Here is a 26,684-nt window from a genome sequence, read left to right on the forward strand (position 1 = left end):
CAAATATGGTTGAAAATTAAATCGGTATTTGTTGAATGCACTGAACAACTCATTGGTCTTAGGAAGCCTACTTGATCTTTCCTGTCTTAGAGGACTTCCAGAGGAGTTATACTGATGGGCTCAGTGTGTTGGTGGGCTAGACCTTGAGATTACAACTTGGGGGACCTGTGAATAGAGATATTGCCTCCTAGTGCTTCAGTGGAAGACTTACAGTCTCTTTGACCTCAGTTTGCAGCTTCCTGAGGGACCCTAAGAGCTGAGGCTGCTGATGGTAAATAGAGTTATACGTGTAAAGTAAAATAGCAATCCACCCAAGGAATCCAGCATCAGGGGAAAGAAGACCAACAGAACATCCAAAATAGGAAGCTGCCATTGACACAGATCTTTGAAATAGTTAGACTATAACTTTTACGAAAGAAAGAAATTATAAGCACATTTAGGGAGACTCAACTAGAGTACAAAGAGACTTTCTGAAACTAACAATTGAGATCTCAACATTATAAAAATTCAGGAGGCAAATTGAAAAAGGACTATGAAATGAAGTTGAGAATGTTGAGAATGAAATTAGCATCTTGGAAATCAAGTGGAAGAAGTCTCTTTGAAATACAGAACAAAATTAAGGAGGACGTCATCAGGTAGGAAAAAATAGACACCAGCAGAAGGAATTCGGGCAAGAAATTCACTGGAATGTGAATAAATGCTGTAGAAGGAAAAAAGGAATAGATTATGGCAATTAATAACTAAACTAGTAACAGGGGTATATTAGTTTGCTACAGCTGCCATAATTAAGTACCACAAACTAGAAGACTCAACAGAAATTTATTGTTCTACAGTTGTGGAGGCTAGAAGTCCGAAATCAGATTGTTGGCAGTAGTTTTTTTTCCGAGGGCTGTGAGGGAAGGGCCTGTTTCTGGCCTGCCTTCATGGCTTGTAGATGACTCTTTTCCACGTGTTTCTTCACATCATCCTCCCCCTACGCATGTCTTGTCTCTTGCGTTCAAATTTCTCCTTTTTATAAAGACACCGCTCATTTTGGATTAGGGACGACCCTAATGACTTCATTGAGATTTTGTTACCTCTGTAATGACTCTATCTCCAAAGATTAGGACTCCAACCTATCTTGTACTGGGGAGAGATACAATTCAGCCTATAACAAGGGGAAAATTTTCTTATCTTAAGTAAAGACTTGGAAGCAGTCTTTTCCAAGGACTCACTGATTCCAAGGAGAGTAAAGAGTGTACACTTAGGCTCTTAAAAATATGAAAATCCTTAAACATCTTTAATGCTCCCAGATGGGAAAAATATTACTCACAATTGAAGAAAGCATCAGAAAAACAATGGACTTCTTACTTGTGACATTAAAAGGCAGAACACTATAAGAGAACATCTACAAACTGCTGAGAGACTGTTATGTTCAGCCAACACGTCATTCTCTTACCTGTTTGAAAAATAGATTTTCACATATGCAGGGGATCAGTGCTTAATCACCTACATATTCTACTTGAGGAAAATAATTGACAAAAACCTCTGAACAAACAACTGAATCAGAACGGAGATTCAAGATTGACAAGATTGGGGCTTCCCTGGTGGCGCAGTGGTTGAGAGTCCACCTGCTGATGCAGGGGACACGGGTTCGTGCCCTGGTGGGAAGATCCCACATGCCGCGGAGCGGCTGGGTCCGTGAGCCATGGCCGCTGAGCCTGCGCGTCTGGAGCCTGTGCTCCACAACGGGAGAGGCCACAACAGGGAGAGGCCCGCGTATTGCAAAAAAAAAAAAAAACAGAAAAAACAAAAAAAAGATTGATAAGATTAAGGGAGGAGGAAACTATAGTAAGCAATATATACATTTACATGTATATTTAAATTTATATAAACATATTAAAATGGATGATGAAATTGGTAACATAAATGTTTAGAAAATAGTAAGGATTCTTGAAAAAGAAGAGCAATACTAGAAAACTAACAGTCTGTAGCCAAAACCGTATCAGCAAAAACACAGTAGTTAGAAGGGCGGGGAAGTCAAAACATTCTAAGAGTTTGCCTTGGTGGGTAGAGGGACAGTGCAAACGTCAGGTCTTGGTGGGGAAGGGATATAGTTTTACTATTTTGCTGAGATAGTAGAGTAATAGGATGGAAAAAAAGTGAAATTTTAACACTGGCAATGATAAAAAGAGTATCAATGGTAATTTCACACAGTTGGAAAAAGTGGACAAAGAATAAGAGGAAACTGAAGAAAGGAAGGTAAATATTAATCAAAGTAAATGAGAGGGAAAACTCAAGTTCTTTTTTTTTATTATTATTTTTTATTTTATTTATTTTTGGCTGCATTGGGTCTTCGTTGCTGCACGCGGGCTTTTCTCTAGTTGCGGCGAGTGGGGGCTACTCTTCGTTGCGGTGCGCGGGCCTCCCACTGCAGCGGCTTCTCTTGTTGCGGAGCACAGGCTCCAGGCACGCGTGCTTCAGTAGTTGTGGCGTACAGGCTCAGTAGTTGTGGCTCGCGGGCTCCAGAGCACAGGCTCAGCAGTTGTGGCGCACGGGCCCAGTTCCTCCATGGTACGTGGGATCCTCCCGGACCAGGGCTTGAACCCGTGTCCCCTGCATTGGCAGGCGGATTCCCAACCACTGCGCCACCAGGGAAGTCCTGAAAACTCAAGTTCTTACACTAACTGTGAATGAGATGAATCTCCTTATTGAAAGACAGATGTGTTCAAATTGGGCTGTTCAAAACCAAAACCAGAAAAATAAACCACAACAAAAATCCCAGGTGTATGTTATTTAAAGCCAGCCTTTAAAAAAGTGATAGAAGTTGAAAAGTAGCAGGTAGTGGTGGATAGATACATGAGATTATTTCAGGGAAGTCCAAACCAATACAAATAAAAATATATTATTTATTTCAAAGAGGAGCTTATTATCCTTTAATGACTCAAAGTGAAGCATTATGAAATGATAAGACTTGATTTTAGAAAAAGATGTGTCAACGTTGTTCATACTCAACAACGTAACAACTAAATACATAATTTAAAAATTCTATTATTCAGTGACTTGGATCCCTCCCAAGAATAACCTTTATCTGATCAATGATTAAAATCCTCATGTAGGAACTTCCCTGGTGGTCCAGTGGTTAAGACTTCGCCTTCCAATGCAGGGGGTGCAGGTTTGATCTCTGGTTGGGGAGCTAAGATCCCACATGCCTCGGGGCCAAAAAAACCAAAACATAAAACAGAAGCAATATTGTAAGAAATTCAATAAGACTTTAAAATGGTCCACATCAAAAAAAAATCGTAAAAAAAAGAAAAAGCTTAAAAAAAAATCCTCATGTATGCTGAAGAATTTCCCTACTGCAAATTATTCTACAACTATACTTTTCTGTATGCTTTTTATCTGTCCCAAGATCGAAGTAAATTTGACACAAATGTTAAGTTTGTAAGCAATTTTCTTTCAAATTCTTTGCCTGGAGGCATCTAGACAGAATTTTGTATGCAAAAAGGTATTTACATCTAAAAATTAAGACATTTTAAATTAAAATAATTTTAGTGTTATAGGTGGCTGCAGGGAAGAGTTATTGAAGTTTATTTCTGTTTTGGCAGTATGAATGAATTACTTACAGAATTCCAAGATTTTAGAGTTGTTATTATAGAATTGTTTATTATTTTCAGAAAACTCAATTTTCTGGCAGTTTTGCAAATGATCTACTCTGCATTTAGCAAAAGCTTGTTTTCCAGTTTAATAAAAATGTATTTTAAGGTTAAGAATAGACTCTCCTTTCCTGTGTGTGTGTGTCTGTGTCTGTGTGTGTATATGTATATACACATACCTTGGGATCAACTTTTGACTGTCCTGTCAAGGGTTTTGGATTTGTGGCAAGTATAAGCTTATTAATAACCACTAACATTTGTAAAATGCCTTACAATGAATAAAGCATATATAGTTTATATATTTTATCTTATTACATATAATGCAGGTGGTAGCACTAACATTTGTGTTGTCAGTTCTGGTTCACTGAATCATAGATCTTCCCCAATGCCAAACTTTGCTACTGACGCAAAGAGCACCAAGTGCAGATGGAATATTCTTTCTTTTTTTTTTTTTGGAGGAACCCCAAACTCACACACAGATTCCAAAAATGTCCTTTTCTCCTGCATTAGTACATGTTATGGTTTTGGATTAACAGAATAGTTTTGAGCAATGTGTGCAAAAAAAAAACTGCGCAAAGGAAGTTTTCATTTTGAAACTCCTCCGTTTTATGTTTTCTAAATTACACAGCTTACTGATGTTGACTTAAAAAATATGTACAACGTGAGAGTTGTGAGTTAAGTTTTATTTGGGGCAAAATGAGGACTATAGCCTGGGAGACAGCATTTCAGATAACTGAGAAACTGCTCCAAAGAGCTAAGGGGGAAGGTCAGTATGTATGTGATTTTGGTGAAGGGGAAGTACAGGCAATCAAGCACATATTTTTTGCACAAGGTTTTTGGTAGCCATGAGGAGCAGTTGTCACCATGAAGGATTTTAGTGCTTTTCCAGATATGAGGAGATACAGGAGTTGGGCTCATAAAATTGTCTCCTGAAAATATTGAACTCTCTGAAGACCTGTTCTGCCAGTTTTTCCCAGAGCGCATAGGGCCTCATTCCTGCTTTCCATGCTGAAGTCCTTTCAGGGGGTGTTGAAAGTCAGCAGTTGCAGCAGCACATGGTTTAATCCTTGTAGAGGTAGTTGGCAAGTGCCAATGGCAAGGGCCAATTGTAATTGACAGGGCCCCCTCATGGTCATAAATTGGACCATGATTTGGGAGGCATTTCATGACCATTTCGTCCTGTGGTGCTAGGAAGGCTGATTCCTAGTTCTGGCGAAAATTTCGCTGATAGTCCACTCAGTGTGCTATTACTGGACTAGGTCTTATTAACAATAGTCAAAGGACCACCTGTCCTACTAGTCTGTTACGGTCCAGAAAAAAATTCCGCCTTGTTGCATCCATCTTCACATATCTAGAGTTGCACTATTACAATTATTGATTCATATAAAACTATGTATTTTTGTTGGAGGCTCAGTCACACATTTGGTAATGCAAGAAACAACAATCTTGTAAAACAGGCAAAATACAAATAACATAGCTAGCAGTATTATTAAAGTCATAAGTAAGAATTTTTTTTTTATTAATTAATTAATTAATTTTTGCTGTGTTCGGTCTTCGTTTCTGGCGAGGGCTTTCTCTAGTTGCGGCAAGTGGGGGCCACTCTTCATCGCGGTGCGCGGGCCTCTCACTATTGCGGCCTCTCTTGTCGCGGAGCACAGGCTCCAGATGTGCAGGCTCAGTAGTTGTGGCTCACAGGCCTAGTTGCTCCGCGGCCCGTGGGATCCTCCCAGACCAGGGCTCGAACCCGTGTCCCCTGTATTAGCAGTCAGATTCTCAACCACTGTGCCACCAGGGAAGCCCCGTAAGAATTTTTTTTTAATTAATTAATTAGTTTATTTTTGGTTGCATTGGGTCTTCATTGCAGCACGCGGGCTTTCTCTAGTTGCGGTGCGCGGGGGTGGGGGGTAGCTTCTCATTGCGGTGGCTTCTCTCGATGCGGAGCACTAGCTCTAGGCGCACGGGCTTCAGTAGTTGTGCCACACGGGCTCTAGAGCGCAGGCTCAGTAGCTGCGGCTCGCAGGCTCTAGTGCACAGGCTCAGTAGTTGTGGCCCACAGGCTTAGTTGCTCTGCGGCACGTGGGATCTTCCCGGACCGGGGCTTGAACCTGTGTCCCTGCGTTGGCAGGTGGTTTCTTAACCACTGCGCCACCAGGGAAGCCCCTGGATTGATTTTTAAAATTAGGATAGGATCATGCCCATGATAGGAAAACATTTGATTCATATGCAAAGGTCCAAGAAGTCAAGAAACTGTTATAAAGGATCATACAAGCCGGGTCCAGGATCTTGGGCTAGCTGTCTACTTCTGATGTCTTCTTCCTCTCATCCTAGTGTGAGTGTAGTTTCTCCTCTGAGCATTGTTTTAAGGTGATTTTGAGTTCAGCCATAATCTCTATAGGCCAGTCCAGTGTAGGGACCCTTTGTAAGTGCAAATTAATCCGAATCAGTTCTCTTCAGTTTCAGTATGCATGGGCTAGTTAAGAGTCCCTGATAAGAGTCCTTCTGTCTAGGTTGGAGATAGTCCTTTACATTATGTCTTTTCCAGTATGCATAATCCCCTGGTTGCAGGTCGTGGGGCATCTGATCTTCATCTAAAAGATTACTGAGATAAGCTTCAAAAACAAACTCAGAGTGTCCTTTTAATAATTTAATTAAACTTTGCATTAATATAACCTAACAGCAAGGAACTATCTAGGAAGTGAGTCTTAGTAAATACAGACCTCCATTAACAAAACTGGGATTTCTGGGATTTAATATTCATTGAAACATAATCTTTTTTCTCTCTAAATTTATCCTCATTTCTTCCAAATATAACCAAATTAAGACCAATTTGTTTGCAAAATAAGTCTGGCCTCAATAAACTTGGCTTGATGATTAATATAACTATAATTGATCATATAGGCTGTTTTGCTTTGATGAAACTTTTATAAGGAGTCTCAAACTGAACTTTTAAAAGCCCTCTCAGGGCCAGGGAAGTCATGACAATGGCTTATCACAGATTTCGCTTAACAGATCTAGGTGAATTCCTCCCTTTTCAGGGTCCCCCAAATACCTTGAGATTTCTGTCACATGTTTTGCATTTTTTTAAGTCTATACTGACTACCCCCCATTTTCCAGACATAATTAATAAAGCCAGAATTCCAGGCTTATTTATGATGAGCAGCCTAGATAGGTTAGTTATATCTGGCTAACATTTTCTGGATAGATACTCTGGTATTTTTCTGCTAGTGTATACCACTGATAGATGTACAAGGCTACCATCCAGTTTGAGGTCATTAGCACATTTGGTGGTTGAGGTCTTTCATTCCTTCTTCCCCAGTGGGGCCAGTGAGTTCCCCTTTCCTGCTGTTAATCCTTTCCTTCCCAGTGCATAAGAATGATGGAGTTTGTTCTGTATGGAAAATTTGTTTGCCAAAGTAATCTTTAAAAATTTTCTTTCATACATTATTAGTGTTCTCAGTTTTGGGGGTTTATGCTTGGGAAAATGAGCACTTAAATGGATACTTGCTGGATATTGTTTAATTTTTTCAGAATTTGTATTGCTAAATATCAGTAGGGATAACAGGCTATACCATAATCATAAATAGTTGCTTTGATTATTTCATATTGACATTGTTTCATCATAAGAATCTTCAGGTGTATACTAAAAACTGCTGTGCCTGAGGGGGCTATGTTCTACTTTGGTGGGAATAGGACTGAGTTGACGCCCTGCATTCAATTTGTGCCTTTCCTGGAGTTTCTTTTCTGTTCCTCCCGGAGGAGAAGGGCCGAAAAAGGGCCATTCCAGGGCGCGGCGCTGGGCTTGCCACATTTGGGAGCGCCGCCTGAAGTTGGGTGCACAGCCTCCCGCCGCCCTGCCGTTGGGCTGGTGGAGGCCGCAGCACTGCTAGGGTTCCATCAGTCTTCCTGTTTGCACTATTTCTTTTTGTGACTATGGCCCCGTCTTAAGTATTTCCAATTGAGAAACGAAACCTCAGGAAACCGAAACTTAACTAGCCGTTCTCGCTTCTGTAATTACGCTTGCTGACCCCCCCCCTGCAACCGTCCAACCAATCAGACGGCGACTAGTGTCTTTGTTCAAAAGTCAACCTACAACCGTCCAACCAATCAGACGGCGACTAGTGTCTTTGTTCAAAAATCAACCAATCAGTACTCCCCACCCCTGGAAAGTCCCGCAGAACGTCCCGAACTTGTTTGTACCTGTGTATAAAAGAGCTGTACTAAACTCCGCCAGGACCTCTTAGCGTCACTGGCAACGAGTGCGCGGAGTTCCAGGTTCGAACCTGCAATAAATGACCCTTGCCGTTTGGCTTTGACTCTCGACTCTGGTGGTCTTGTGGAGGGACCTCGCGACCTTGGGCATTTCATTTGGGGGCTCGTCCGGGATGCCCCCAAGCCCACCAGACATCAGGTCAACGGGTCATCGCTGACAACCGATGGGTAAGTAAGCCGGCTCAGGGTACCTTCTGTTTTGGGGACTAGGACGGTCCTGGCGGACGCGCTATAGGACACCTAGTCGGGTGTGGTTGGAGACGTCCACCACGACCCATCTGGGGCTGATAGCCCATCTGAAGCGCGCACGCGATAACCTCCCCTTCCTCCTTTTACAGGCTCCGCTATTGGGACTGCTCTTAGTCACTTTTGTTTTCAGAGTACCTTTTCTAACCAATCTCTTCCAGGACCTAGACATGGGCCAAGCACAGAGTACCCCCCTCGCCCTCCTTCTCGCTAATTTCGGGGATGTAAAGTCCCGAGGACACAACTTCAGTCTGGACATCTGGAGAAGAAAACTAATTACCTTCTGCCGCTCTGAATGGCCAACTTTTGGGGTTGGCTGGCCCACCGAGGGTACCTTTTGTCTTCCTATAATCCTAAAAGTTAAATCTAGAGTTTTCTTGCCAGGAAAAGAAGGCCATCCGGACCAGATCCCCTACATCCTGGTATGGCAGGACCTGGTAGAAAACCCTCCTCCCTGGATGACCCCCTTTTTGTCATCAGGGTCATGTAAGATCCTTGCGGCCCGACCAACTAAACCCCCCAAGCCTCAGACCCCAACTGCACCCATACTCTCTGATAGCCAAGACCTCCTTCTCCTAGACCCCCCCCCCATATCAACCTCCTCCTTTGGCCCCACAACCGGTCCCCCTTCCTGCTCCTGGCCCTGCTCCTCTCCCCTTGGTAGAACCTCCTGCGGCCCCTCCCGAAGGGCCACCCAGGCTAGAACCGGAGGACCGAGAGGCAGAGGCACTACCGGTCCTCCTGCCCAATGAAAATAATTCCCATGGGCTGGCTGGGCGCACTCGTGGACATCCTGATTCCACCATAGCCCTACCCCTGCGAGAAATAGGCCCTCCCGATGAGACAGGGAACCCCCGACTCCAGTATTGGCCATTCTCTACCAGTGACTTATATAATTGGAAAACCCAGAATGCCTGCTTTTCTGATAATCCTAAAGACTTGATAGCTCTTCTAGATAGCGTTATGTTCACTCATCAGCCCACCTGGGATGACTGCCAACAGCTCCTCCGGATCCTATTCACTACCAAAGAATGAGAGCGAATCCATCTGGAGGCGAGAAAACTGGTTCCTGGAGATGATGGTCAACCCACCGCTAACCCTGACCTCATCAATGCAGCCTTTCCCTTAACTCGCCCCCCGCAGGATGAATGCGACTATAACACCGGAGAAGGTAGGGGACGACTGCTCATTTATCGCCAGACTCTAATGGCGGGTCTCCGGGCTGCCGCGCGCAAGCCCACTAATTTGGCCAAGGTATATTCAATTTTACAAGGTAAAACAGAAAGCCCCTCCTCTTACTTAGAAGGATTAATGGAAGCCTTTAGGCAGTATACCCCTATGGATCCAGAGGCCCCCGAAAATCAGGCTGCCGTTGTAATGTCCTTCGTTAACCAGGCAGCCCCTGATATTAAAAAGAAACTCCAGAAGTTAGAAGATCTGGAGGGCAAACAGATACAGGACCTACTCCGTATCGCCCAGCGCGTCTTTAATAACCGAGACGCCCCAGAGGATAAACAACTTAAAGCCACTGAGAAAATGACTAAGGTCCTGGCCGCCATTGTTCAGAAAGATCAAGAGGGCCCACCAGCCACTCGACCTCCCAGGCGACCATTGGACAGAGATCAATGTGCCTATTGCAAGGAAAAGGGCCACTGGGCTCGGGAATGCCCCAAGAAAAGGCAGCCGCGCCCCAACCAGGGGCAATGGCAACCGAAGGCCACCCCAGTCCTGTTTACACATGATGCAGAGTAGGGGGGACGGGGTTCGGACCCCCTCCCCGAACCCAGGGTAACCCTACAAGTGGAGGGGAAACCAGTCCAATTCCTGGTGGATACAGGGGCACAGCATTCGGTCTTGGTTAAGCCCCACGGGAAAGTTTCTAACAAATCCTCCTGGGTCCAGGGAGCTACGGGAGTCAAACGTTACCTTTGGACCACTCAGAGAACTGTGGACTTGGGCACGGGAAGGGTAACCCATACCTTTCTGGTCATTCCCGATAGCCCTTGCCCCTTACTGGGGAGAGACTTACTCACTAAAATGGGAGCACAAATTCATTTTCGGCCAGAGGGGCCAATCGTAACAAACCCTCACGACCAACCCATATCTGTGCTCACCCTGAACTTGGAAGATGAGTACCGACTTCACCAGGAACCACCCTCCCAAAATCAAGATATAGAGTCATGGCTTCAGCAGTTCCCCGAAGCATGGGCAGAAACAGGGGGGATGGGACTAGCCAAACATCGCCCAGCCCTATTCATAGAGATCAAACCAGGGGCAGATCCTGCACGTGTCTGACAGTATCCCATGCCCATAGAGGCCAAGACTGGTATCACTCCTCATATTCGCCGGCTTCTTGACCTGGGGATACTGCGTCCCTGCCAGTCGGCCTGGAATACACCCCTGCTGCCAGTCCGCAAACCTAACAGTAAAGACTACCGCCCAGTGCAGGACCTGAGGGAAGTTAACAGACGGGTCATAGACATCCATCCTACTGTGCCCAATCCATATACTCTTTTGAGCGCCCTTTGTCCAGAAAAACAATGGTATACTGTGCTGGACCTCAAAGATGCCTTTTTTAGTTTACCCTTGGCGCCCAAAAGTCAAGAACTCTTTGCCTTCAAATGGTCAGATCCCGAGAGAGGTATAAACGGACAACTCACCTGGACCAGACTTCCCCAAGGATTCAAAAACTCGCCTACCTTGTTTGATGAGGCCCTACACGAGGATCTCAGTGAGTACCGGAGACAAAACCCCGATGTAACCCTCCTGCAGTATGTTGATGATCTCTTAATAGCTGCTGAGACCGCTGAAGCCTGCCTGCAGGGAACCAGAAACCTCCTACGGACTCTCGGCACCCTGGGATACCGGGCCTCTGCCAAGAAAGCAAGATCTGCAGGCCTGAGGTAACTTACCTGGGGTACCTATTGAAAGGGGGGCAACGATGGCTCACAGATGCACGGAAGGAAACCGTCCTCCGCATCCCCAGACCCACCACGCCTCGAAAGGTGAGGGAATTTTTGGGGTCAGCGGGGTTCTGCCGTTTATGGATACCCAAATTTGCTGAAATGGCCAAACCGCTATACTTAGCCACCAAAGAGCAGACGCCCTTTGAATGGACAGAGGAGGCTGAGCAGTCATTTCAGCAGATCAAAACTGCCTTGCTATCCGCACCCGCCCTGGGTCTCCCTGATGTCTCCAAACCCTTCCACCTCTTTGTGGATGAAAGCAAAGGCATAGCTAAGGCCGTGTTGACCCAGCCCCTCAGTCCTTGGCCCAGGCCTGTTGCTTACCTATCAAAAAAATTGGACCCAGTGGCTGCCGGCTGGCCTCCTTGCCTCCGGATGATCGCCGCCACGGCCCTAATGGTAAAGGATGCTGGCAAACTAACTATGGGACAGGAGTTGCATGTCACCACCCCCCACGCCATCGACGGGGTTCTCAAACAGCCTCCCGACCGCTGGATGAGCAATGCTCGACTGGTCCACTACCAGGGTCTACTGTTAAATCCCCTCAGAATCAGCTACACTCCGCCGCGGGCATTAAACCCTGCCTCCCTATTACCTGACCCAGATTTGGACTCCCCACTCCATGACTGTGCAGAGGTACTGGCCCAGATCCATGGGGTACGGGAAGACCTACGTGACCAACCCCTACCGGATGCACAAGTCACATGGTTCACTGACGGCAGCAGCTTTGTCCAGCAAGGTCAGAGGTATGCGGGGGCAGCGGTAACATCAGAGACTGAAGTGATATGGGCAGAGACTCTCCCCCCAGGGACCTCAGCCCAAAAAGCTGAATTAATTGCCCTGACCCAAGCTCTCAAGATGAGCAAAGGCCAAAAAGCCACCATATACACAGACAGCCGGTATGCTTTCGCTACCGCACATATACATGGGGCAATATACCAAGAGCGGGGACTACTCACAGCAGAGGGCAAAGACATCAAGAACAAAGAGGAAATCCTGGCCTTGCTAGCGGCCATATGGGAACCCAAAAAGCTAGCCATTGTACACTGCCCGGGGCATCAAAAACCCACGAATCCAGTCGCCCGAGGCAACAATTTGGCAGACCAGACGGCTCGAAAGGCGGCACACACTCCAATACCATTACTTCCCCTGCAACTGCCGGATCCAGGGCCCCGGGAACTACCGCCCCAACCCGACTACTCGGAGGATGACATCAGATGGATGAGCAAGCTCCCTCTAACCCAGGTTAGAGACGGATGGTGGCGGGACGCTAAGAACAATATCCTCCTTCCTGAGAAACTAGGAACCCTGGTCCTTGAACGGATCCACCGTAGCACCCACTTGGGCGCCCGACAGCTACAGGATCTCATCAGGCAGACTGGACTTAAAATTAAAAATGTCTCCGAGAAGACTGAACGACTGGTTGCTGACTGTGCAGTCTGCCAACTCCATAATGCCAGCACCCACCCATCAACCACTGGCATCCGGGAGAGAGGAAACCAGCCCGGAGCCTACTGGGAAGTGGACTTCACGGAGGTAAAGCCTGGCAAATATGGGTATAAATATTTACTGGTGTTTATAGATACCTTTTCAGGTTGGACTGAGGCATTCCCAACCAAGAATGAGACTGCACAAATAGTAGCTAAGAAGCTACTAGAAGAGATCCTGCCCAGGTATGGCTTTCCAGTTATGATAGGGTCCGACAACGGGCCAGCCTTCGTTTCTAAGGTAAGTCAGGATCTGGCTTCCATACTTGGGGCTAATTGGAAATTACATTGTGCATACCGCCCCCAGAGTTCAGGACAGGTAGAAAGGATGAATAGAACTCTAAAAGAGACCTTGACTAAATTGACCATGGAGACTGGCGCTAACTGGGTAGTCCTACTCCCCTACGCTCTGTTTAGGGTGCGAAATTCCCCCTATAAGCTAGGATTTACTCCCTACGAAATAATGCATGGTAGGCCTCCTCCTATCATCCCTAACCTAAAGACTAACCTTATCCAATTGGACCCAGAAAATAATCTCCTGTCTTCCCTCCAAGCCTTACAGCGGACACACGAGACAATCTGGCCCAAACTAAAAGAGCTATATGCAACAGGACCCCCGCCTACTCCACACCAGCTCCGGCCAGGTGACTGGGTCCTTGTCAAACGCCATCGACAAGAGACCCTAGAACCCAGGTGGAAAGGACCTTACCAGATCATCCTGACAACGCCGACGGCCATCAAGGTGGACAGCATAGCTGCCTGGATCCATTACACCCACGTCAAGCCGGTGGACCCATTTTCTGACCTCATCAAGTCCACTAAAGCTGACGTCACCTGGACGGTTGACCGGAGTAAGGACAATCCCCTCAAACTGACCTTGCGCCGTACCCTCCCCCATGATGACCAAGGTACTGCTGATAGCCCTAATGATAGTCCTAACCCTCAATCCTCGGGCCACGAGGGGAGGACTCAGCCCTCCCCCCGATAAGAATACTTTAATACAACAACTATATGGTGCACCGTGCGAGTGCAGGGGAGGTACTATGGAGGCTCCTGTTGTTCCCCGAGGGTATACTCATATGCAGGACTGCGGGGGCATAACTGCATATCTTGTTCAGGCATATAGGGTTACCGGGGCCTCTCAAAGCTGGCAATGCTACCATAAGCCTAAGCCACTCCCCCCTCGAGCTACTTGCCCCTGTTCTACCTTCCAGGAATCAATGCATAGCATGTGCTATTCCTCTTACCAGCAATGTATAGGGGCCAATAACAAGACTTATTTCACAGCCATACTACAGAATAATAAAAGCCCCACCATTAGTGAGGGTAATAAATACCTTCAGGCTGGATGCACTGGCACCCCCGGGACCCCGGTATGCTGGAATACCAGGGCACCTATACACATGTCAGATGGAGGGGGGCCACAACATATGATGCGCCAGGTAAAGACCCAAAGACAAATAGAAGAGGTCTATCGGCATCTATACCCACAGCTCAGCTACCACCCCCTAATTCTCCCTAAGGTCAATCCCTCTGAACTGGACCCCCAGACCATGTCCATACTAGAAGCTACTTTTGCGCTTTTGAATAGCACCAACCCCAACTTAGCACAGGATTGCTGGCTCTGCCTTCCTCAAGGACCGCCCCGCCCTATAGCCATCCCCACCTTCGCCAATTTAGACATCAACGAACGATGTAACCCTACTTCACTCCCCGAGCCGTTCCCCATACAATTTTCAAAATTTTCAACCACCTTTAATACCTCATGCTTTGTCAAGAACGATTCCCTCTCTAACGCCAGTATTGACTTGGGAATCCTTTCATCCACTGGATGTAGTCAATATATCCCCGTGAACAACTCCCTCTGTAGTCCTAATACCACTGTCTTTGTCTGTGGAAATAACCTAGCATACACCTATTTACCCCCGAACTGGACAGAGGTCTGCACCCTAGCAACCCTCCTCCCCAATGTAGACCTGGTCTCGGGAGACACCCCATTGCCCATTCCCAGCTTTGACCTCTGGGCAGGGAGAACCAAACGAGCCATTACAGTCATACCCCTCCTGGTAGGATTAGGAATTACAGGAGCTGTGGCCACAGGGAGTACAGGTCTTGGGGTCTCCCTTCACTCCTATAATCAGCTGTCTAGGCAATTAATAGAAGATGTAGAAACTCTCTCTGGGACCATTCAGGACTTACAGGACCAATTAGATTCGCTGGCCGAGGTGGTCCTACAGAATAGGAGGGGCTTAGACTTGCTGACAGCTGAACAGGGTGGGATATGCCTCGCCCTAAAAGAAAAATGTTGTTTCTATGCAAATAAATCAGGCATTGTAAGAATCAAGATCCACCAGCTCCAGGAAGACCTAGCTCGCAGCCGGCAAGAATTAGCGGATAATCCCCTTTGGTCAGGATTTCATGGGATGCTCCCCTTCCTCCTCCCCATCCTGGGCCCTCTACTATGCCTCCTTCTCCTCCTCACTATAGGCCGCTGTATACTCAGTAAAGTCATCGATTTTGTTCGCGAAAGAATAAATACAGTCCAGCTAATGATATTAAGAACACAATATCAGCCTTGCGAGGCCTCAGAAATTGAAGAAACTGAGCCTTGAGGACCCAAGGATGGCTCCTCTGGTTCATGAGAAAGGGGGGAATGAGGGGGCTATGTTCTACTTTGGTGGGAATAGGACTGAGTTGACGCCCTGCATTCAATTTGTGCCTTTCCTGGAGTTTCTTTTCCTCCCGGAGGAGAAGGGCCGAAAAAGGGCCATTCCAGGGCGCGGCGCTGGGCTTGCCACATTTGGGAGCGCCGCCTGAAGTTGGGCGCACAGCCTCCCGCCGCCCTGCCGTTGGGCTGGTGGAGGCCGCAGCACGGCTAGGGTTGCATCAGTCTTCCAGTTTGCACTATTTCTTTTTGTGACCATGGCCCCGTCTTGAGTATTTCCAATTGAGAAACGAAACCTCAGGAAACCGAAACTTAACTAGCGGCTCTCGCTTCTGTAATTACGCTTGCTGACCCCCCCCCCCCCGCAACCGTCCAACCAATCAGACGGCGACTAGTGTCTTTGTTCCAAAGTCAACCTGCAACGTCCAACCAATCAGACGGCGACTAGTGTCTTTGTTCAAAAGTCAACCTGCAACCGTCCAACCAATCAGACGGCGACTAGTGTCTTTGTTCAAAAATCAACCAATCAGTACTCCCCACCCCTGGAAAGCCCCCGAGTGCGCGGAGGTCCAGGTTCGAACCTTGCCGTTTGGCTTTGAGTCTCGACTCTGGTGGTCTTGTGGAGGGGCCTCGCGACCTTGGGCATTTCATGCCTTTACTAGAAATTTGAGATAACAGGAACTAAGGTTGGGGTTTGAAGAATTTTATTAAGAACCTAAGGCCACTTCAGTTTAGTGTATTAAGTCACATGAGGATATGTTTTATCTTTAAAAGAAAGAGTATGTCATGGTTTTCCTATTAATTGTATTTTCTGCAACCATTCTTGAAGTGTGGTTTATATTGAGTAGAGCCCTCAAAGCTCGTAACAGATTTTTAAAAAATATTCTCAACGAAACTCTTATTCTTAGGGAGACTGGTTCACTTGTTAGGCTAAGAGTATAATTAAAAACCCTTAATATAGAAAAGCTTATCTGTCTCAAAATTCTCTTCAGGTAGACTTGTGAACAGTTTAACAGTTTGATGAGTTTACTTAAATCTTAGGAAAGATGATAAGAAAATTAAAGTTGTCAAAAATTTATAGCAGTTTATACACCCAGATATTCTCATTGTAAATAAGATAAAGATTATTTTTTAAAAGGATCAAAGTCAGAGAATAATAAAATTTTGAAACTGCTAGAACCTTAGAACTCAATTAAACTGGCTCACTTATTTTGAAAAGAGGAAATACTAAATGTATGGTCATTAGAGCTAGCATGTTGTATGTTTCTTTTTCTTTTGCGATTCCAGCTCTTATAACCTATATTTGGGCCTAGATGCCATAACTTAATTTAAACATGTATATTTGGATCTTCAATCATATTGGTAGGTCTGTCTCTGAGTTTTCTTACGAAGACTGTATTTATTCACAAAGTACTTGTTTTTTGGATTTTGCAACTAGAACCTTTTAAAGATGAATGAACAAACATTGGAAACAACACAGCAGCGGAAACTTCCTGAATGGATGTCTACGCAGAAGACATATTCTGTAGAAGAAAGAAAGGTATGCCGTTCATTGATTATTCTTTCAGATGGAAAATTTAATGTGCATTTGACTGTAAAATGAGTCAATCCTAACTTGTAAACTTCAAGCCATTGTTTACATTTAGAGTTGCTGTTGTGTGAATGAACCAGAATCTAGTCATTGAATGGATGAATGGGATTAAATTTTAACTGGGTTTACAAAAATGAGAATTCTTACTCTATACTTTCCCTTTTTATCTAGTTTACATTGTTGACCTTGCCAGTTTGTTCCAATTCATATAATAATTTAGACAGCATTTATTTTGGTGAATTTTTATGGTTAAGTGAGTTTTAAGTCTTCATAGATTTAAGCTCCATCAACCAGTCTTCAGCATTTTATGGCAACATTATTGCATGTAGAATACTAATATAATTGAAGAAAAAATCTAATAAAATAAATGCTTTTATGAAAATAGGATTAGAAGTTTGCAAATAAATTTGTTAGAAAAATAATTTTACAGTGGGTAGCTTTATCTTTGTTAAATTGTCCGTATGACTTCATTAATCTATAAAGCATTAGTTGATAAAACTTAGGACTATAATTTGAATGCTTCAGTGAACTTTATTATTTCAGTGAACATTTATTATTTAATGTGAATTTTATTTGTGCCTTTTCGGAATTTTGTTTAACTCAAGGCATCTATTCAGAAGAGTGTTTTGGAAGATGATCTCCCCTTCTTAGAATTCAGTGGATCCATTGTGTACAGTTATGAAGCTAATGATTGTTCTTTCCTATCAGAAGATATTAGGTAAAGATTTAAATTTCCTACTTTCAGTTTAATTTGGACCCTTAGAATATAACTATTATGGTAATATTTGTATGTATATTGAGTTTTATAGTTGAGGTGTGTTCAGTACGTAATTACTTATACATGTAAAATATCACTGATAAGTTCTAATTCTGCTTTTTAAATAAAAACTTAAAATCACTGAATTAAATTTGTAATGTACCTGTTTGTTCATTCATAAGCCTTTCTATTAGTCTAGCTAATTTTTTAACTTTTCAGTACTTAAGATGTTATATATAGAACACACCAGTTTAGGAAAAACATGCAAAAATTATTCAACCTCTAAAACGCCCCTTTCTATTTCATTGAAAATACCAACATAGTAATACTGAATAGTGATTGTGATTGTCTCTGTCGCATTTAGTTAGCAACAATTATAGCAAATGATCCTTAAAAAGAACATTAAAAATGACTTAGTATTTTTTAAATTGTCTAATTAAATTAGTACTCTGCAATAATGCAGTCTAAGGCTCTTGAAGCATTTTACAAGGAGAAATAGGGAATTCATTCAGATCTTTGAAGTTATTATACCTGTCCTTTTTTTTTTTTTTTTAAACTGTTATACATTGCCATAGAAGAAGCAGAGGTAAATTAAGCTATTTATTAATGGTTTCCTGGTAAATGTATTCTAGAAATAGCATTCAGGTGTCCTCACTCCCACTATAGTTATCTGGCTACATTTGGGACTCATTAAATAGAACTAAATTGTCTCACAGAGAAGGTAAAATCTGTTATTTATGATTATGTATTAACTCTACCATCTTACCTTTGACAATGCTATAGTATGTCCTGTCTGAAGGCAATAAGCGTGTTTTGAAGAGTGTAGTTCTGATGAATTGTATGTTTTATGGAAGGCAGGCAAGTTTTTTTATTTTCACCTCCTTTGGTTACTTTAAAGATTTTTGCTATTCCAGGTTTTCAGCAATTAGATTATGATGTGCCTTTGTGTAGTGTGGTTTGTGTTTATCTTGCTTGGGGGTTCAGTGAGCTTTTTGGATCTGTGGGTTTATAGTTTCATCATATTTGAATAATTTCTTCAAATGTGTTTTTTCTCACATCCTGTTATTCTCCTCTTTTCCACTCTCAATGCAGATAGGTTAGATTGCTTGATACTGTGTTGTTGGTCACGAGGCTCTTTCAGTGTTTAAACTTTCTTCTTTCATTCTTTTTTCTCTCTGTGCTTCAGTTTGAATAGTTTCTTTGGCTCTGTATGCAAGTTCACTTATTTATTTTTTTATTCTGTAGTGTCTGTTCTGCTGTTATCCCATCCTGTGAATTTTAAATTTTGTTGTATTTTTCATCTCTAGAAGTTCCATTTGTTTCTTTTAAAAAATATCTTCTATTTTGGCTCTTATCATATTCATGTTTTCTTTTAAATCTTTGAACATGTTCAGCATGTTTATAATAGCTGTTTTAATATCCTCTTCTGTTAATTCCACTATACTAGTTATTTTTTCTGTTAAATGATTTTTATCCTGCTTATGAGTCATGTTTTCCAGTTTTTTTTTCACAGCTGACAGTTTTTGATTGGATGCTGTGATTTTACCTTGTTGAATGTTAGATTTTATTGCCTTCCTTGAAGGAAAGGAGCTTTGCTCTGTCAGGCAGTTAAGTTACCTGAAGATCAGACTTAACATTTTGAGGCTTATTTTTAAGCTTTTTTAGGGCATATCTACGGTAGCCTTTATTCTGGACATGATTTAGCCCTGTAATGGGTGTGACCTTTCTGGCTGGAGTCTTTGTTGACTGCCCCAGGTGATCAAAAAGAATCTACTCCAACTTTTCAGAACTTTAATGCCTCTTACCTCTATGTAAGCCCTAGGAGCTGTCCAGCTTACAGTTCCCTGGTTTTTCTTTGTCTAGCCTCGCAGTGTCACTGCATGCTTGCACGTCTTTTCCTGCCTAGCTCCCTCCTCCCCAGGACTCTACCCACAACCTCTAGCTGCCTCCTCTTCTCTGGCTCTGAGCTCTGTCTCCCAATTCAGTGCTCTGCTTTGGACTCTCCTCCCTGTTCTGTTATCTGGAATGTTCCAGGCAGAAAGCTGGGGCAGCAGTAGGCCTTACCATTTATTTCCTTCCCTCAGAGAGCATAGTCCTGTACTGCCCATTGTCTAGTGTCTGAAAACTGTTGTTTATATATTTTGTCCAGTTTTCTGTTTGTTCATGAAGGAAAGTTATGACTGATCAGTGTTATTTCATCTTAGCCCAAAGCAGAGGTTGAGTTTAAAAAAATTTTTAAAGTACATTTTTCACTTTTAAAAATTGTGAAATAGGCATATATAAACAATAATATAACAAGCACCCATATTCCTTCCACTAGCTTTATCAAATCTTAATTTTCTTCAAATCTTTATTAAGACATGAAACGATAAAATACAACTGAAGCCCGTGTATGCCCTTTCTGATTCTCTCCTCTGCAGTCCTCTGAGAGAACTCTGTCACGAGTTCAGTGTTTAGCATTCCCTCATATTTTCTATAATTTTCATAATTTTATATCCCCAAATATCATATACTATTACTTTGCCCATTTAGAATCTTTAAAAATAATGCTATCAAACTCTGTTTATATTCTGCCACTTGTCTTTTTCACTCAACATTTTATATTCTTTTTTTTTTTTTTTTTGGCGGTACGCGGGCCTCTCACTGTTGTGGCCTCTCCCGTTGCGGAGCACAGGCTCCGGACGCGCAGGCTCAGCGGCCATGGCTCACGGGCCCAGCCACTCTGCGGCATGTGGGCTCCTCCCGGACCGGGGCACGAACCCGTGTCCCCTGCATCGGCAGGCAGACTCTCAACCACTGTGCCACCAGGGAAGCCCCAACGTTTTATATTCTTGAGAATTTTTCTTTTTGGTTTGGTATATGAAGTTCTATTTAAACTTTTATGTAGTGTTACATTGTTTCAGTATGTTACAATTTGTTCATTCTTTTGTTGATGGAAATGTAGTGTGTCCGTTTTTGCCAGATGGAACAGTATTGCAATGAACATTCTTAAACATTTCTATCTGTGCACATATGAGAGTTTCATATATTTATGAGAAAGACTTGTCAATTCATGCTGTTTACACATCTTTAGCTAGATGTTGTAAGTTTTTTCCAAGAGGATTTTATCAGTTTAAACATTCACCAGTATGTGAGTGGTCCCACTGGTAGATACCCTTCTCAGCATTTAATATTGTGAAGCTTTGTCAGTCAGGTAGATGTGAAATTGTATAGGTTCAATTTACATTCCTCTGAGTTCTATTGAGATTTTGTATCTTCATATATGCATTTGAATTTATTGGCCATTTGGGTATCCTTTGGGGAATTGCCTGTTCCTATTTCCCTCCCTTTTTTTTTTTGCCCCCACTGGATTATTTCTCTTTTTCATACTGACTTTTCAAGGAATTTTTAATATTTTCTGACTATTCATTATCAGTTATATGTATTACAGATATCGTCTACTGTCTATGGCTTGTCTTTTAACATTTTGAATGATGTCTTTAGTTATGTAGAAATTAAAATTTTAATGTAATTAATTTACACTGTTTTTCCCCATTTAGCATGAGTGTGTCTGATGGAGATGTGGTAGGATTTGACATGGAATGGCCACCAATATACAGTAAAGGGAAACTGAGCAGAGTTGCACTAATTCAGCTGTGTGTGTCAGAGAGCAAATGTTACTTGTTTCATATTTCTTCTATGTCAGGTTGGTATCTCTTTTATTTGTTTCATTTTTATATGGTTGATAATTGTATTATGTCAACTTTATCCATATAAAATTAAACTCTTGAATTAACTGGTGCTTCTCTCATCACCTTATGTTTATTTAAGTATTTATGTTCTACCTGATTCACTCATATCCCTGTTTTATTTAATTTTTACATCGTCTCTGTCAAACGTTAATATTATTCCTGTTTTAGAGACTAGAGAACTGAAGTATAGAGGGGCTAAATTTTAGTGATAACAGAGGTAGCATTTATGTTAGTTGTTTTTCTGTCATTTATCAATCAGGACTTTTTGCTTTAGGCAAGAAAAGCAACACTCAAGTTAAGTGTGTTTCTGAATTTAAACTTAAACAGAAGTTTAAGTATAAACATAGAATGTGTAAGAAGTAGAAAATAAATCTATCAAATTTGATAGAACCTATGGAAATAATAAAAAAATGTTACAGTTTTCCCTCAGGGATTAAAAATGTTGCTTGAAAATGAAGCAATTAAAAAGGTAGGTGTAGGAATTGAAGGAGATCAGTGGAAACTTCTACGTGACTTTGACATCAAATTGAAGAGTTTTGTGGAGCTGACAGATGTTGCCAATGAAAAGGTAGATATAATATGTATATTATTGTCACAAACAAGAAATTTATGTTTCACAGAATGTCCCTTCTATCTGTTTTAGATTTTTTTGAAGAAATAATGTAGGCTATATAATGTTTTTGTAAAAAAGAAGTCCCCAGTGAGTGTTCCATAATGAAAACCTTCAGTTCTAATCCATTGCCTTAGCAAACAGTTTCTTTAAGCAAGCACCCTCTCCCATATTTAGTATTATTTCACTTTGTTTCATATATATGTAAATTTAAATATTGTATTTTATCTCTTTAATCCATCTATATCAATGTCTTTTTTTTAACATCTTTATGGGGGTATAATTGCTTTACAATGGTGTGTTAGTTTCTGCTTTATAACAAAGTGAATCAGTTATACATATACATATGTTCCCATATCTCTTCCCTCTTGAATATCTTTTTTTTTTTAAAGAGCATAATGCAGCTTTTGTGGTATGATGCTCTTAGTGGAAGTTTGACCATCCCTTCCATCACCCATATTTCCCCTATTTTATTCATGTAGTCATTAAGTTAAATTCTCATATTAGCCAACTATTCATTTGGCTGAGAAGTAGAAAACCTACCAACCTATTCAACTTTTGTCTATGAATGATGCTTCGACAGTCCAAGAATTTTAATACGTACATTGGGGAAATTCCAGAATTAAATTCTTATAATGTAAACTGCAAATGAGGTTTTGAGTGACAGAAAATCTATTAAGGACTATCTCTGCCTTATATTTTGGTGTAACATTTCCAGCTTTATGTGTGACATGTTCATTTGGTATCAGATAATTAGGAATATCTGAAAATAGAAGGAAATAATTTTTGCTGAGTTGATTTTTCATTGCTTTTAGTTGAAATGTACAGAGACCTGGAGCCTCAGTGGTTTGGTTAAACACCTCTTTGGTAAACAGCTTCTGAAAGACAAGTCTATCCGCTGCAGCAACTGGAGTAAGTTTCCCCTCACTGAGGACCAGAAACTATATGCAGCCACTGATGCTTATGTATGTACCAGACATCTTTAGACTATGATCTGTTTGTTAAACTTTATAATAAATTACTTTATAAAAGTTTTATTGTGGTAGTGGCACAAACTTAACTAAAATCTTTTAAATCAGTTTGGCATTAAAAATGCTTAGGAAGAAATTTAGTGAAACTTGTAATTCTGAGTATTAATTAGCAAGTACCAATCAATAGATTGTTTAATACTAGTTATTTTTATTGTCATGAAGCCAAAATAATGTCCAATTTATATGTAAAAAATGTGAGTTCTCTGAAAACATGCAAGGCGAATAAGCTTAGACTGAGCAAGAACAAATGGTATTGATGATGTATTTTATTATAGGCCACTACAGAATAAAAAGAACTACAATACAGTTTCTATATTGAAACTGCCCTTATTTCTTATGTTTATATTTAAAATGTGGTAAAAATTTAGAAAAATTGCCTCCACAATTAGCTTTCTACTGCTGTTAGTCAGATGTATTTTCATATTTACATATTCGTACATAATGAAATCTGGCCTTATCTATATATATAGCACTATTGTTTGTTTGTTTCCAAGAAATGTATTTTATGTTCCAATGGACTTTTTTTCCCCTTATACTTTTATTTGTAGATGAATATCTTATTGTTTACTTTTTTGCCTCTGTTTTTATGAATGGAAGCTCCTTTTATTTATAAAAAGAAAAAATTCAATTTTGTGGGGAAATAGAAAGATAATGTTCTGTTTAAAAAAATCAGAAAACTTGTTGAGAACTAGTACAAGTTCTGTAGCATTTTTATTCATGAGAAATTCGTGTGACTTGATTGTTCCTATTAACAGTAGCTAGAAGGAGGACTGTATATACACTGACTAACAGCTAATAATGAGATAATGGGGAATGGATATCTGTAGTCAAACAGTTTTCTCTTACTTGATTGTATTTTGTTAGATTCCATTTATAAGTTATTTGATTTCGTTACCTGCTCATAATATTGAACGTTAAAATGTTAAAATTTTTATTTTAAGGTGTAGACAGCTACTTTCTGCATTCTCACAATTGGTGTGGTGAATAAATAAAGACATTTAGACCTTTGCATAACTTAATAGGTTGAATTCAGCTTTTTGGGTGCCTTGGGAATCATTGTTTTAGATTTTTGTAAAGATGGGACATGAAATTTTATTTGGTGATCTTTAGTATACTGTTTTCATTTTTTGGTTTTCCTGTAGGCTGGTTTCATCATTTATCAAAAATTAGAAAATTCGGGAGACGCTGTACAGATATTTGCTATACATGAAGGTATGTTATGGTCTGAAAATAAAAGGTAAGATTTGAATTTGCTCATTTGTGAGGTTTATCTCCAAAAAGTATTCATACATGTGCAAAATATTTAGTATTATTACAACTCCTTGATTGTCTGAGCAGTGTTGACATTAGGATGAGGTCTACTTGGCCAAAGCTTAGGGCTTCAGGCATGTTGGTTGTAGCAAAGCAGGACTTAACTAGTTTTCCTTTGTAGCATTGCTGTTCACTAGGCTTCTAGAGTTGGGTCTTAATAACATCAGTGATACAACCACCCACCTCTCAGTCTGGAGATTATACATCTTTGCTATAAATATTTAAAGTATATAAGATGCTTTATAGTGCCCTGGTTTAAATTTCTAAATTTTCTCCAGGATACGATAACTCTGCTGTTTTTCTCCAAACAGAATGGCCACTTCCTCGCTCCCTCCCTCCCTCCCTCCTTTCCTTCCAGCAGTGTCAACCTCACCTTTATCAAATTTTCCCCGTGTATATACAGACGATATTTTCAAATGACCACTTTTGGTTTGTATTATAAGTTTGTGTTTTTTCTTTTATTAAAGGATACAGGAAGATTAGAACATCAGAAAATAAAAAGATATTTGCACATTGTTTCTCACTTAAAATACTAGCTTATTCCCAAGATGGTAGCTAATAAACACTAAATGATACAGTAGTTAAATATATTTTTATTCATTTATTAAATATTATTCAGCCCTTTATGAATGGAGATCCAGCAGTGAACAAGACAGGCACGATCTGTTTCCTGAGAGGGAAACCTACAACTTTATGGGGGATATAGATGAACCAAAAAAAGGCAGTGTAGGAAGATGAGGCTTATGATGTGGGAAAAAAAGGTGTTACGGTTAGCATATAGGAGAGGCATCCATGCATATCTGGAGGTATTAGAGAATATTTTATGGAGAAAGTGACATTTACGGCAAGACCTGAAATATGAGCAGGAGTCAGCTAGCTGAAGAGCAGAGGAGAAGTGTCAAAGGCACAGGAAATAGCAGGGGCCAAGTTTCAGAGGTAAGAGGTATCTATAGGCAACTGAAAGCAGTAAAGCACGGTAGGCTATTGAATATGACAGGGTTGGGGGTGTAGGAGAAGCAGAAAAAGGAAAGCAGATAGGCCATGTTAGGGGTTTACATTTCCTCCTAAGAGCTCTTGAGGGTTTTAAGCACAGGAGTGACGTGAATTACATTAAAAAATACAAACTTGGACTGTAGAGCAGAAAATGGGTTCTGGAGGGCAAGGGTCACAGTGGAAAGACCTGTTAGGAGGCTGTGCCCATAATCCAAGTGAGAGGTGATGGTGACCTGGCTTGGTTGGTTGTATTGAGGATGGAGAGAAGTGGATAGATGCAAAAGACACTTAATAGGGCAGTAGAATGAAAAGAATTTAATGTGATGGTGTGAGCCACGTGCCAAGGATCAGTCCTGTGCTGCTGGCATGAGCAACAGTGGTGAGAAACGTTGAAGAGGAGGAGCAGGGTTTGGGGTCGAGGAGTCATACAGTTGATTTTAGGCATGTTAAAGGAAGGAAGCCTGCGAGCTAGCGAAATGGAGGTGGTGGCCTGCAGGCACTTAGATACCCAGCCTGAAACTCAGGGGACAGTTTGAATTCAAGGTAAAGAATGAGGAGTTTGAGATAAAGAAGTGGGGCTGAGAGTCGTGAGGAACTCTTAGTATTTAATGTTTGCGTGGAGGAGGGGGACACCAGAGGAGCTGCCATGGGCATAGAAGGAAATGAGGAGGCGGGGTGTGCAGCAGGCCAAGTAAAGAGCATGTTTTTTGTAGGAGGGTGTTATCAACTGTTTTAAATTTTCCTGAGAGTCTGAGAAGCTGAGGACTCAGAATTAGTCCTTGGATTTGGCAATGTGGCAATCATTTGTAATCTTTTACTGCAGCAGCTTTGGTGTACTGGGTGACAAAAGGGTATATCGAGGAGAGAGTGGTCATGGGGGCACAAGAAAGGGTCACAGGCTTGGGTACCATGAAGGTCCTGTAACCGAAGCAAGAGTGGAATGATGTGGGAGAAATCACGTTTGCGTGAATAGAGGACTAAGATGTAAGGAACGTGAGAAAGCTTGTGTAAGTAACTTTTTTTTTTTTTAAAGAAGCTTGGTTTGGAAAGGGAATATTTATTCATTTATTCATATACCATATTTGTTGGGTGTTTATTGTGGGTCAGGCAGTGTACCACTTGCTGACAAAATTGCACTGAACCAAAGCAGACCAAACCTCTTTACTTCATTTGTCTGAGTGAGGGAATGATGCCCAAGGGGAGAACATGGAAGGCGTGAGGGGAAGAGAGAGCAGAGTGTCTGAGGGACAGTGAGTGTGACTGAGGTGAAATGAGTAAGAGTGAGAGGAATAGGAAATGATGCCAGAAAAGTAGCTTGGGCCAGAGCATTTAGGGCCGTATAGGCTGTGAATCTGACTTCATATTTTATTATAAAATAAATACCATGATGAG

At 41.9% G+C, this 26,684-nt stretch overlaps 2 protein-coding genes across 9 annotated transcripts in view; both read left to right on the forward strand.

The window, feature by feature from the left end:
- The window catches only part of WRN (WRN RecQ like helicase), a 148,380-nt gene that overhangs the window by 25,671 nt on the left and 96,025 nt on the right, over nt 1-26,684 (forward strand). For 4 of the 8 annotated variants that reach the window (XM_073798581.1, XM_033848717.2, XM_033848715.2 and 1 more), the window contains exons 1-7: nt 13,493-13,511; nt 16,707-16,808; nt 17,465-17,577; nt 21,156-21,301; nt 21,767-21,915; nt 22,773-22,922; nt 24,131-24,200. In XM_073798581.1, the coding sequence (XP_073654682.1) occupies nt 13,500-13,511; nt 16,707-16,808; nt 17,465-17,577; nt 21,156-21,301; nt 21,767-21,915; nt 22,773-22,922; nt 24,131-24,200 (742 nt within the window). In that variant the 5' untranslated portion in view covers nt 13,493-13,499. Of the gene's footprint in view, nt 1-13,318; nt 13,455-13,492; nt 13,512-16,706; nt 16,809-17,464; nt 17,578-21,155; nt 21,302-21,766; nt 21,916-22,772; nt 22,923-24,130; nt 24,201-26,166; nt 26,300-26,684 lie in introns of those variants that run through there. The other 4 variants (XM_033848716.2, XM_019921475.3, XM_073798582.1 and 1 more) reach the window with 4 other exon arrangements.
- Nucleotides 8,069-11,346, forward strand: LOC117310062 (uncharacterized). The gene is given in 2 exon segments (XM_033848943.2): nt 8,069-8,072; nt 8,815-11,346. Coding segments are annotated over 2 exon segments (2,247 nt in total). The 3' UTR covers nt 11,058-11,346.

This window comes from Tursiops truncatus, chromosome 21, assembly GCF_011762595.2.
Source record: "Tursiops truncatus isolate mTurTru1 chromosome 21, mTurTru1.mat.Y, whole genome shotgun sequence".
Lineage (NCBI taxonomy): Eukaryota > Metazoa > Chordata > Mammalia > Artiodactyla > Delphinidae > Tursiops > Tursiops truncatus.